The sequence below is a fragment of the Garra rufa genome, chromosome 25, assembly GCF_049309525.1.
Source record: "Garra rufa chromosome 25, GarRuf1.0, whole genome shotgun sequence".
Classification (NCBI taxonomy): domain Eukaryota; kingdom Metazoa; phylum Chordata; class Actinopteri; order Cypriniformes; family Cyprinidae; genus Garra; species Garra rufa.
The window spans coordinates 19,600,033-19,612,867 of NC_133385.1; the positions used below are offsets into that span (position 1 = coordinate 19,600,033).

Consider the following 12,835-nt stretch of genomic DNA (forward strand, 5'->3'; position numbering starts at 1 on the left):
TATTTATTATATTATTTATAATAAATTATATATTATTAATTCAAACACAACGATAAGCATCAGGTAATTATAAGGTAATTTTTAAATGTATTGTCTAAATTGCCATACTGTGTTTTCTCCCTCTCTCTCATTTTTATTTTTATTTTTATTTTTTTTTAAGTTGACTAGAGAGATACAGTATGTAGGTATATACTTTGTGTATAGTTTAAATATACTTTTTGCAGCTGTGACTGAATCTAAATATACTAAAATATCATCTTAAACAGACGTATGTAAATGCATGTAATGTATTATATGTAAAAAATTACATACGGTATGTAAAATCAACCTTTAAAAGTGATCTCATTAATTTTGTTACCATTCTATTTCTTAATTGTCTGTTTTCTCTATCTCTAAATATAGAGAGTACGTTTCTTTTAGTAAATTGAAAACTATAAAGGATACGAGAAAATCCCATACATGCCTGAACGGTCACATGTAAACAAACCAGTGACGTCATCATCACGCGTCTCGTGTTATCATACCGGATGTTTCATTTGTTCCTCTTGTGATTGTAAGCTTATTTGCTAATAAATATAGTTTGTGAAGGTTGTCTGCAATTAATCTTGTGGTTTAACATCTCACAATGTCCTTAAGTTACGCAAGCTATAATGTAAAACATTAGGAAATCGTTCATTCGACTTATCAGTCAATGAAATCGCCCTAGTTAAGCAGCTGAAAATAACATCAAGGTAAGTCAAGCATAATGCAGTTGTGCATGTGTATTAAATTAATTTCAAGAACCATATTTGTATCGTATTTATGTATTAGATTAATCATCTTTGTTTTTAAATTTTAGAATTTTATATCAAATGTATAAATATTATTAATATATAATTGTGTTATTTTTGTGGTTCAGTGCTTGTGTTGACTGCATTAGACTGAGTGCACGATGGGTGCCGAACAGAGTGGAGATGCTGATCATAAACATTCAGACTTCAGCGCTTCAGGTACTCAACATTATATTACTAACACTATTTTTGTCCTTGATGTGAAATATGTTATACATGGGAATGACATTAGCATTTGTAACATGTTTTTATTATAGACACAACAGTGTTAGAATGGAAGTGTTTCTTGTGTTGTGTATATTGTACTATTACCTGTCAGTAAGTTCTGTCTCGTTGCTTCAGTTGTACCCTCTCCAGCCAAGCAAAGAGCCAAAATGGATGACATAGTAGTTGTTGCCCAAGGAACTCAGTCGTTACGGAATATCCATAATGATCCAGATGTAATAAAGCTACAGGAAATTCCCACATTTCAGCCCCTTCTGAAAGGTAAGCACTAGTGCAAATCTGGGTTGACAATATAAATGAATTTATTTTAGTCAATCTTCATTTTGATACTTGTATCAATTACTTAAATCCAGAAATCCATCTTTTAGTCTATACTGTTTTCTGTTGATGCTATAACAAAATTCTATAACAAACTAAAGGCATTATTTGTAGCACACCTTCCATCCAGTGAATTGGATATACTGCTACTTTTAATATAAAACAAATTCTCAGCTTTTGAATTCAGCCAGTTTTATCACAAAATTCAAACAGTCAGTGTTGTTGATGCTCTTTAATGTTGCGTGACATCAACCAAAAGAGCAGAATTCAAAGGTTACATCTCCTAATTCTGACATTTTTTTCCTTGGAATTCTGAATTTACATCTCTCAATTCTTAATTTCTTTTCTCGGAATTCAAAAGTTACATCTCGCAATTCTTACTTTATTTTCTTGGAATTCCGAGTTTACATCTCGCAATTCTTACTTTATTTTCTCGGAATTTTCGAGTTTACATCTCACAGTTCTTTATTTTCTCGGAATTCCGAGTTTACGTCTCGCAATTCTTACTTTATTTATTTATTTATTTATTTTTTCGGAATTCCGAGTTTACATCTCACAATTCTTACTTTATTTTCTTGGAATTCCGAGTTTACACCTTCCAATTCTTTATTTTCTCGGAATTCCGAGTTTACATCTCACAATTCTTACTTTTTTTTTTTTTTTTGAAATTCCGAGTTTACATCTCACAATTCTTACTTTATTTTCTCGGAATTCCGAGTTTACGTCTCGCAATTCTTACTTTATTTATTTATTTATTTTTTCGGAATTCCGAGTTTACATCTCACAATTCCGAGTTTACATCTCGCAATTCTTACTTTATTTTCTCGGAATTCCGAGTTTACGTCTCGCAATTCTTTATTTATTTATTTATTTATTTTCTTGGAATTCTGAGTTTACATCTCACAATTCTTACTTTATTTTCTTGGAATTCTGAGTTTACACCTTCCAATTCTTTATTTTCTCGGAATTCCGAGTTTACATCTCACAATTCTTACTTTATTTTCTTGGAATTTCGAGTTTACATCTCGCAATTCTTACTTTATTTTCTCGGAATTTTCGAGTTTACATCTCGCAATTCTTACTTTATTTTCTCGGAATTCCGAGTTTACGTCTCGCAATTCTTACTTTATTTATTTATTTATTTTTTCGGAATTCCGAGTTTACATCTCACAATTTTACTTTATTTTCTTGGAATTCCGAGTTTACACCTTCCAATTCTTTATTTTCTCGCAATTCTTACTTTTATTTATTTATTTTATTTTTTTGGAATTCTGAGTTTACATATCGCAATTCTTACTTTATTTTCTTGGAATTCTGAGTTTACATCTCGCAATTCTTACTTTATTTTATCGGAATTCCGAGTTTACATCTCGCAATTCTTACTTTATTTATTTATTTATTTATCTATTTATTTATTTTCGGAATTCCGAGTTTACATCTCACAATTCTTACTTTATTTTCTTGGAATTCCGAGTTTACATCTCGCAATTCTTACTTTATTTTCTCAGAATTTTCGAGTTTACATCTCCCAATTCTTACTTTTTTTTTTTTTTTTTTTTTTTTGAAATTTAGAATTTACATCTCACAATTCTTACTTTATTTTCTTGGAATTCCGAGTTTACACCTTCCAATTCTTTATTTTCTTGGAATTTCGAGTTTACATCTCCCAATTCTTACTTTATTTTCTCAGAATTTTCGAGTTTACATCTCCCAATTCTTACTTTTTTTTTTTTTTTTTTTTGAAATTTAGAATTTACATCTCACAATTCTTACTTTATTATTTTTTTTAATTCCGAGTTTACATCTCACAATTCTTACTTTATTTTCTTGGAATTCCGAGTTTACACCTTCCAATTCTTTATTTTCTCGGAATTCCGAGTTTACACCTTCCAATTCTTTATTTTCTTGGAAATCCGAGTTTACATCTCACAATTCTTACTTTATTTTCTTGGAATTCTGAGTTTACACCTTCCAATTCTTTATTTTCTCGGAATTCCGAGTTTACATCTCACAATTCTTACTTTATTTTCTTGGAATTCTGAGTTTACATCTTGCATTTCTTACTTTTTCCCCTTGGAACTCTGAATTTACATCTCGAAATTCTTACTTTATTTTCTTGGAATTGTAAGTTTACATCTCGCAATTCTTTGTTTTCTCGGAATTCTAGTTTACATTGTGCAATTCTTATTTTATTTTAAGTTTACATCAGGCAATTTAAAAAAAATAGAATTCTGAGTTTACATCTTGCAATTCTTTATTTTCTCGGAATTCTGACTTTACATCTCGCAATTCTTACTTTATTTTCTTGAAATTGAGAATCATGCAATTCTCAGTTTACATCAGGCAATTCTTTGTTTTTCTTTCTTAAGGAATTCTGACTTTACATCTTGCAGTTTATACTTTATTTTCTTGTAATTCTAAGTTTACATCTCACAATTCTGACTTCTTTTCTCAGAATTATGAATTTACATCTCCCGGTTCTTACTTTATTTTCTTGGAATTCTGACTTTACATCTTAAAATTCATACTTTTTTTCTGTTAACATTTGTTCCCGGAACTCTGAGTTTACACCTCGCAATTCTTTATTTTCTCGGAATTCTGAATTTACATCTCACAGTTCTTAAACAGAATTCTCAGTTTACATATTGCAAGTCTTTATTTTCTCTGAATTCTGAGTTTACATCTTGTAATTTTGTTTTATTTTCCAAATTTTTAGACACCTGACAAATTCAGATTTGTTTTATTTGTCCTCAGAATCAGGACAAAAGAAAGAAAGAAACAATTCTGAAAAGAATTCTGAAAAGAATTTGTAAGATTAAAATGTCGCAATTAACTTTATTCCATGGTGGAAATAAACCTAGAATAGAATCATACGATACAATCATAATTGTATCATTAAAAAGCTTATATAAAAACTAATAATAAAATTTGGACTGTTATCAATTTATTTATTTATTTTTTTTCATAATGATAAATAATAATCACAGTTTGAGCCTAATATCGGTGTCATTCTCCCAGGTGTGCTCAGTGGTCAAACCTCCCCCAGCACTGTCTGTTTAGAAAAGCTGGATTCGGCACAGGTGCTCCAGCTGTGTGTCCGATATCAGGATCATCTACACCAGTGTGCGGAAGCTGTTGCCTTTGACCAGAACGCTCTGGTCAAGAGGATCAAAGAGGTATTCACCATCATTTCTATTGAATTTCACTGTTTCGACAAACCAGCTGTTAATGCTAACCTGTTTTTTGTTTGGTCAGATGGATCTGTCAGTGGAAGCATTATTCAGCATTATGCAGGAAAGGCAAAAGCGTTACGCTAAGTATGCAGAGCAGATCCAGAAGGTCAATGAAATGTCAATGATTCTGAGACGCATCCAGATGGGCATCGACCAGACGATACCACTGATGGAGCGTCTCAACAACCTGCTGCCCGAGAGCGAGCGCCTGGAACCCTTCAGCATGAAACCTGATGGAGAAATCAAATAGAGTCTGGCAACAGATGGAAAATAGTTCATAGTGGCTTCACTGATTGACTTTTGCTGTATAGAGACCTACCTCAGGTCATGTCTGGTTGTTACCTATGGGATGTCTCACTTTGCACTCTAAAAGGCTTATTGTGTGCCTGGATCAAGTGTTATCTGGCGTAAAACAAGTTACACGGTACAAAATGAAAAACTGTAATACCAAAATGGTGTAGGCATGTGTGTATATATTTACCTAAATGGCTTAATTGAATGGTTTTATAAAGGGCATGACAACATAATTCTGCCTCTGAAATTTAAAATGTTATTTAATGAGAAGTCATTAATGCATATGAAGCTTTTGCACTTAAGAGGCTTTCTGTCGACTTGTGTCATTGAAGTTGTTGGCATTAAATCGTTTAAACATACACCTTCTGTTTTCGTGAGAGATTTATTAAAGATTTGGTCAGTTACCCGGATACACAGCCATATTGGCGATATTTGGATGTAAACAACAGCATTGACGGCACGATTAATGTACTACTGAATACGTTGTTCTGCTAATTTCTGCTATCTAAACCACAGGAAAAAAGTGTGGAAGCTGCTAAATCATATAGAGAAAATTCAAAAGTTAATAGGTGGTAAAGATATGTACAAGCAGTATTAATTAAGATATTAGCCTAATATTTCACCAACTATTACAGAAGGTTGAAACGCTCACTGATGCTCCAGAAGGAAAAACGATGCATTAAGAGCCGGGGGTGTAAACTTTTGAACAGAATGAAGATGTGTACATTTTTCTTATTTTGCCTAAATATCAATAAAATGAAAAGAAATGATAAGAACAAACACAAATGCCCTGGAAATCCTAGTTCAGTTCGGCCAACCACAACGCCTTTTGTTCCTCAGACAGTTTTGTCCATTTTTCTCCTTGATTTGTTATAACTTTTGGCATATCTATAGTACTCCTGACTGATTAGTACAGCCCAAAACATGACAATAATTGACCATTTACAGCAGCAATAATCAGCTAAATTTGCGAGTACTGTTAGTTTCAATGGCATTGTTTACATTTAGTGCCGCCAATATGGCCGAATGACGACGCATCCTGAAAACACTCTATTCATAAATCATGACACAAGTTAATTTTAGTTCACACAGAAATTAAAATTTGCTTATAATTTACTCACCCTCAGAACATTCAAGATGTAGATCAGTTTCTTCACTGTAACGGATTTGTACACCACTTTCTAACCAATGGATCCTCTGTAGTGAATGGGTGCCATCAGCTGATAAAAACATCACAATAATCCACACAATTAGTCCATCAATTATTGTCTTGTGAAGCGACAAGATTAGTGTTTGTAAGAAACAAATCTATCCTTAAGATGTTTTAACTTTAACTCATTGTCTCTGGTTAATATACATAGTCCATATTGCTTCCTTTATTGAGCTAAATCATAATAAATTTCTCTGAATCTATTCAGGTTTAAAAAAAAATGAGTTGTGCCAGTTTTTACTCAAAGCACTGAAAAAAATGATTATGGCCCCAATTAAATTAAGCATGATTCAATTTCGCTAGTTTAAATAATAAAAATTTAGTTTTTGATTTTAATTAATAAGTATTAATTGGTTTTAAGCGAATTACATGTGTTTTAAATCCAAGCCATGTGAATTAATTAAATTCAGTTAGAAAATATTAAGTAAACTTTCTGCGCATGCGCACAAATGCACATTCTCCCTGGCCTGGCGCCAAAAGGAGTTTCCAGTCACGACTCAGTCAGGTTCACGGTGGGAACTTTTCATTCCGGACCCGGAGTTTTCATCATTCGGTCGATTTACACGGTGAGTAATATTTATGTGAGTAATAATGTAGTGTAGCACTGTTTATTACAGTAAATAGTTTGTACGCTGTATAAATAATATCTGCAAAATGAGTCTTTGGGAGAAATTCCACAGCGACCAACGGACGGTCACATATAACTTACACAAATAACACAAATAATACTTTTTTATGTGACAGAATGTACTTTTAAGATATTTTTGTATGAAAATGTAGTTGTATAAGCCTAAAATACGCCGTTTATTTGAAAGGATAGCGTCTATTTAAATGCTTAAGCGCTTTCGGAGATGCTCAGGCCGGTAACGTTATTGGTGTTCCCGCCTAAGTTACGCTAACGTTACCACAGCCAGTCCTTCGGGAATCTGCCGGCTTCTAATGTGGTTAAACATGACATATAACGTTAAATCCTTTTGGACGGGTCATCTTTAATGTCCTTAACTTGTTTGTTCAAGAGCAGTTTGTTTTGGCTGAAGGTATGGTAGTGCTTGCGTGATACCGAAAAAAATTATTAACTTCTGTGGCAACTATTGCATTTAAAGCAATGATGGGCAGATCGTATCCTTAATTGCGTGTTTGTACTGTAGAATTGTTTCCACAGACGCAAACTTTATTTGTGGTGTTACGTTAGATGTGTTTCGTTCATACTGGACACCATCACAACTCCAAATAACTATGCCTTGTAATAGAAAGTTCCGGGAAATAAAAAATATGGACAAGGCATGAAGTTATGAGGGGAATTTCCAGTTAGTTCCTATCAGTAAATCTCACAATATAACATTGGATTTCTGAATGTTTTTAGTGTTCACAATTGTAATCATGTGAACATGCCCCTTTTTGCTAGCTTTAATGGTGCAGCATGTAAACTGTTTTAAACTAGCAATAATAATTATTGTGTTTTTACTTTCATTTGAGGGACTCTCTGCATGTTCCTGTGACTAGGACACATACCATTTCCTTGATGCCAAAGGAAGTTTCCAGGTTCGCCACTTTCCTGAAGTTGTATTATTCCAGCAATATGCACAGTAAGTATTTTTAGTATTAAAGCATTTTACAATAAACAGTTGACTTTAATGAAATATATCATATAATGTAATATGTTATGTTCCACAGATCACTGCTGTTTTCCAGAAAGGAGGTCTTACTGGGAGGAAAATGGTCAAATATTTCGGCATTTTACAGGAGGTATGTATTCATTTATCAAGTGTCTTTTCCTTTCCCATATGTATTATTATTTAACACAGTGATGTCAAATACAGTGTCCAGACAAAAATGTCTCTGCTTGAATTTAAATTCTACTTAAATTTCAAATACTAAAAGGGTTATAGTTGCCCAAAAAATGAAAATTCTGTCGTTAATTACTCACCCTCATGTCTTTCCAAACCCAGAAGACCTTAGTTTATCTTCAGAACAAAAAAAAATTAAATTTTTTTTTTTATGAAATCTGAGAGGTTTCTGGACTTGCATAGGCAACAATATAACTGGCCCAAAAACGTACTAAGGACATAAGTGTAACCATTTATGTGACATCAGTGGTTCAACCGTATCTTTACAGAGCTAAAGAATAATTTTAATGTGCAAAGAAAACAAAAATAACTTTATTCAACAATTCTTCTTCCTGCCTCCATTGTCAAGACTACAATGACATATGCGTGTGTTTTTCTTTGCTTATAAACATGGTTCAGCCCATGCATGTTCATGTCAGCAACACCAAACACTTGTGTCATGGTACTCTCATGAATGGCAGACGGTGGCGCGGAGGAGTCTGTATTTTTGTTTTCTTTGCGCACAAGTATTCTCGTAGCTTCATGAAATTTCTGTTGAACCACTGATGTCACATGGACTATTTTACCAATATCTTTAATGTGTTTCTTGGCCTAAGAACATTTCAGTTGAGTTGCGTTGCTGTCTATGCAGGGTTAGAAAGCTCACAGATCTCATTAAAAATGTCTGAATTTGTGTTCCATTTGCAGATTAGGAACAACATGTGGGAGATATACAAATAGATTTGTCAGTTTTCTTTCTCATCTGCTTCCTTTCACTTTAACTTAAAAAAAAACAGCTGTTTATGATGACATACTGATTTGTTTTTGTGCATATTGGCTGGTAAATATCAGTTGATACCCAACCCTACTAATAACAGTTTCTTTTTATTTAAATATAGGACAGTCAAAGAGATGACTCCTTGAAAGACCCACAACACATCACCATGGGCATACCTGTAAAATCCATTACAAACTGCAGTTTGTTGCATGACATATGAACAGTTTTAGCACTATTGTTTTATTCACTATTGAAAAAATACAATATACTGTTTAATCACTATATACTGTTGCCTGTTTCCACATATTTTTTATTAATTTTGCAATTCCAAGTCCGCACTCAACAATGTGGCCTCTTTCACCTGTGAATTTTTGTTAATTTTAATTTTGTGAATGTGCAACGTTAAGTAAGCACTTGTCTTCCAAACACTTGTTGTATATACAAAGAAACTGTTACTGAATTTACATTTGATGACATTAAAAATAAATTCAAAACATTAAACTTGTTGTGTGTATTTGCAAAGCCATTTAAGAACCTTTTTTTAAGGTAAGTGATTAAAACAATTTTGAAATTTAGTCAACAAAATGTGATTATTTAAATGTAGCTAAAATAAATTGATTGCAACCACTTACCTTAAAAGATTTGAGTAAATTCAATGAATATTTTTTCTTCAGAAACAATTAAATAAATTAAGAGGAAGTAGCATATTTAAATTGGGCTGAAATTACTCATTTTTTTAATACTAAGTTAACTAAATAAAATTGTTTAAATCCAAATAAATGTGTTTGTTTAAATTTAGATCAAATCAATTGATTGCAACCACTTACCTTAAAAAAATTAGGTAAATTCAATGAATCATTTTTTTCAGTGAGTGACTTTATAGTGAAGCCATGACAGTAATCCCTCCAATTTAAGCATGTACATATATTTCAGGATGATGTACATTCCTGGGAACAATAAACTTTGGATCTGAAATAAACTGCTTCAGAATTATAGCTTTCAGAAAAAAAGTGGTCTTGTGGCACAACTTACCCCTTTGGGGAGAATACATCGTGGCAAATTGTGCTGTATAGACTCACTGTGTAGCCTACTAAAGCACTAAAACATGTGTGAAATATTTTCAAACTTGTCTATGATTGTTCAGACGCAACAATCAAAAAACCTTGATCATTTTGCAAGGCAAAAAAACTTTTTTTGAGCTAAAATGTGCTTAGCTCTCATGCCATGTGTCTCTCTTCTTTGGGGGATACTAGATAAATTGGATGGCTCTTCAAAAGTATGTGGTCACATGACCAATTTCTTCTATGGTTTTCTAGAAACATGGGGTGGAACTACTTCCCCCCTGGCACAAATCACCCCACTCTCCCCTACATATTGCAGGTGAGTACATTTTAAGCTAATTTTCAGTGATTCGATGATTAGTCATTTGATCACAAAATGGCGCCATCATTAGGCGACCCGCTCTATGAAAATTAAAGCGCATTACTTAAAGCATTCTTTATTTATTTATGTGTAGAACATTTTAAAATAAACTTAGAAAATAAAACAAAGTTTAAAATAAGAAATAAAGTCTCAATTACCTTTGTATTTGTTTGTTTTTGGCTCCGAGATGTATTCGCATCAAACCTTCTTAACGTTACTATGAACGTTCACTCTCCGTTCCAATAGATGGCGACAAAGTTCATCTTAACACAACAGACTACAAAATGAGAGGAAATCTGAACAAAATAGCTCTGGGCGCATGTGAATGGCTGATATGAGGATGTGTTGATCCCATCAGTTCAAATTCAACCTGTGAAGCAACACACCCCGTAATAAAGCTGATTAACAGCAGAGATAATGCGCCGTCTGGGTTCAGTGCAGCAGAAGATCCCATGCGTTTTCCTGACGGAAGTGAGAAACGAACCATCCAGAAAACGCGACTGTCAGGTGAGTAAGATTGAACATCAGCATTTTTGTGTACACGTTGTTCTCAAGACCAAATCCTGTAATCATTCTAAATGCATAATAATTGCAATAAGAGACACAATATGAATAAAACATTAGAATAAGGCGCCTATCTACTGTCACGCCATTTTTTAAATTCATAGTTTCATGGTTTTATTTAGTGCACTGAACTGAGTAACTTGTAAAATATAAATATTTTGGATTATTTTGGAGTAAAATATATTAGATTGGATTGGTTATTAGAAGATCTGACTCATTCTCGTTCTCATTCTGCAGCAGTTTCAGGTGGTGGCAACTGAGAATGTGAATCCTGCTGCTCTTGAATCAGATATTCACTGTGCAGCAGCAACTGAGAAGGTTGATGGGACATGCTGTTATGTCACCACATATAAAGGTATAAATGAGTCATAAATTAGTCATAACGTGACGCCATGTGATTTTTAATATTAAATTATTGTTGATTATTCAACAGTTCAAAGGTTTGTGGGTTAAAGTTTTTTTTTTAAATAAGTTTTGTATGCTTACCCCCCCCCCCCCCCAAAAAAAAAACGTAAAACAGTAATATTGTTAAATGTTATTACAATATAAAATGTATTTTTTAAAAATCATAAGGAATTTTATATATACATAAGCATATATATATATATATATATATATATATATATATATATATATATATATATATATATACAGTGTTGGGCAGTAGCGTCGCTACAAGTAGTGACGCTACTAGCTTAACTACATTTCTCAGTAGCGTGGTGGTAGTGTCGCTGTTTTCTGAATCAAATAGCTTTTCAGTAGCTAAGCTATTATTTTGATCAAGTAACGCGGTAACGTCAACAAAAGCTACAAGATATTGTTCTATACTTTAAGCTCAAATCGGAAATATAACTGCTACGGATCACTGATCCTGGGTCAGTAAGCGACGCCACCGCCACTAAACCTCGTGATGCCATTGGCTCATTAAACTGTCAGTCAAACCGTATTATTCCTCCCGCCTCTCTCGTGAATGAAGTGCGGCACGCAGTTTGAAGCATCTCAGCGTGTTTGCAGACTTGAGGTAAATAAAGAAGTGTTGATTGAAAGTACATTTATAAAGGCTAATGTTTTTTTTTTTTTTTTTTTTTGCATTCGAAGATATGAGAAAAGTGTGTCTTAGTCTAGCACTGGTTGTCGAGACTTTTGTTGTCGATATTTTAGCTAAATGTCAGAAAAAAACTGAGCGCCCACATAGCAACAGAAAACTGTATAATCTGCAATGCTAGTGATGGGCGCCTTGATTTTAGTATTTGAAGCAGGCTAGTGCTCGGGAAGATCTCAAACTCAGAAGTACAAGATGGGCAGAGAGTGGGTGTCAAATTCATGGCGAAAGGCAAAATATTTCGGTTCGTTAGTAAAAACAAACAAACAAAAAACGACCAGGTTCCATAGCAAAATAAGAATGAAACCGTGTTCTAGTTCTAAACGAATTATAATAATCTTTGCTAATATTCTGAATACTTCAAACTGCTTTGGACTTTGCAGTAGCAAATATGCCTTTACTATGACCAACATGACAGAATATGATATTCAGCTGTTTGGTCGCGCTGTGTCTTACGTGTCTTACGCGCACACTATGTTCATTTGAAAATAAAACACAGTCACCCAAAAGTTACACTAGTCAATTTAAATAGTGTGTATAACATGCAGTTCAGCATGACCACCGGTCCTGTGGCACATTTTGCTCATCATGATATTTTCCGTCGACGTGCATGAAGTACAAAGCTTACCCAATGCATAATAATTTTGCTTAAATACATTGCAGATATGGGAAACATTTGTATTTGTGGCAAGAGAGGTAGTCTACATAAGCCCATCTTTACTTTCACATTTAATTTGTTTTGGATTGTTTAGGCAAATTTATTTATTTATTTATTTCATCATTGTTCTGTTCTGGGGTCCGTTCTTCGTACCTCGCTAACTAAGTTAGCTGGATTTGATTGTTGACGATTTTGCGTGATCTTGGATCGTTCGGTTCTTCGAAGCTCATCTGGGACTTGCTGTCATAGTAACAGGTCCGTAAGCTTAAACCTGCTCGGAGCAGGTTTATCTCATGTAAACAGGATTTAGGCTGCGATCCTAACAGGTTATGATTGGTTGAAATGGCGAGGTTACATCTGATTGGTTAAAGAGCA

At 33.5% G+C, this 12,835-nt stretch overlaps 2 protein-coding genes and 1 long non-coding RNA gene across 5 annotated transcripts in view; all 3 read left to right on the forward strand.

Moving 5' to 3' along the window:
• Nucleotides 1-514: 514 nt before the first annotated feature.
• borcs5 (BLOC-1 related complex subunit 5) lies at nt 515-5,261 on the forward strand. Of its 2 annotated transcripts, XM_073832174.1 has the most exons (6): nt 515-553; nt 637-731; nt 899-989; nt 1,173-1,316; nt 4,392-4,549; nt 4,629-5,261. In XM_073832174.1, the coding sequence occupies exons 3-6, from the start codon at nt 932-934 to the stop codon at nt 4,854-4,856; spliced, it is 588 nt and encodes a 195-aa protein (XP_073688275.1). In that variant the 5' UTR covers nt 515-553; nt 637-731; nt 899-931; the 3' UTR covers nt 4,857-5,261. The 2 variants fall into 2 exon arrangements, with proteins under 2 accessions (XP_073688275.1, XP_073688274.1); XM_073832173.1 differs by having other exon boundaries at nt 519-731.
• A 1,321-nt stretch (nt 5,262-6,582) lies between these two features.
• Nucleotides 6,583-9,153, forward strand: LOC141301092 (uncharacterized). Of its 2 annotated transcripts, XR_012342102.1 has the most exons (4): nt 6,583-6,676; nt 7,587-7,696; nt 7,785-7,856; nt 8,836-9,149. It is a non-coding gene; the product is annotated as an uncharacterized lncRNA (long non-coding RNA). The 2 variants fall into 2 exon arrangements; XR_012342101.1 differs by lacking the exon at nt 6,583-6,676 and having other exon boundaries at nt 7,399-7,696; nt 8,836-9,153.
• Nucleotides 9,154-10,432: 1,279 nt separating this feature from the next.
• rlig1 (RNA 5'-phosphate and 3'-OH ligase 1) overlaps nt 10,433-12,835 on the forward strand; it is a 9,095-nt gene continuing 6,692 nt past the window's right edge. The window contains exons 1-2 of the mRNA XM_073831937.1: nt 10,433-10,643; nt 10,938-11,055. Coding sequence (XP_073688038.1) covers nt 10,554-10,643; nt 10,938-11,055 — 208 coding nt within the window. The 5' untranslated portion in view covers nt 10,433-10,553. The remainder of the gene's footprint in view (nt 10,644-10,937; nt 11,056-12,835) is intronic.

Bases quoted from the DNA above. Each gene is read 5' to 3' on its own strand.
- borcs5 (XM_073832174.1), top strand. From the start codon at position 932: ATGGGTGCCGAACAGAGTGGAGATGCTGATCATAAACATTCAGACTTC. The intron at 990-1,172 runs GTACTCAACATT...TCGTTGCTTCAG, and splicing joins TTCAGACTTCAGCGCTTCAG to TTGTACCCTCTCCAGCCAAG. The intron at 4,550-4,628 runs GTATTCACCATC...TTGTTTGGTCAG, and splicing joins TGGTCAAGAGGATCAAAGAG to ATGGATCTGTCAGTGGAAGC.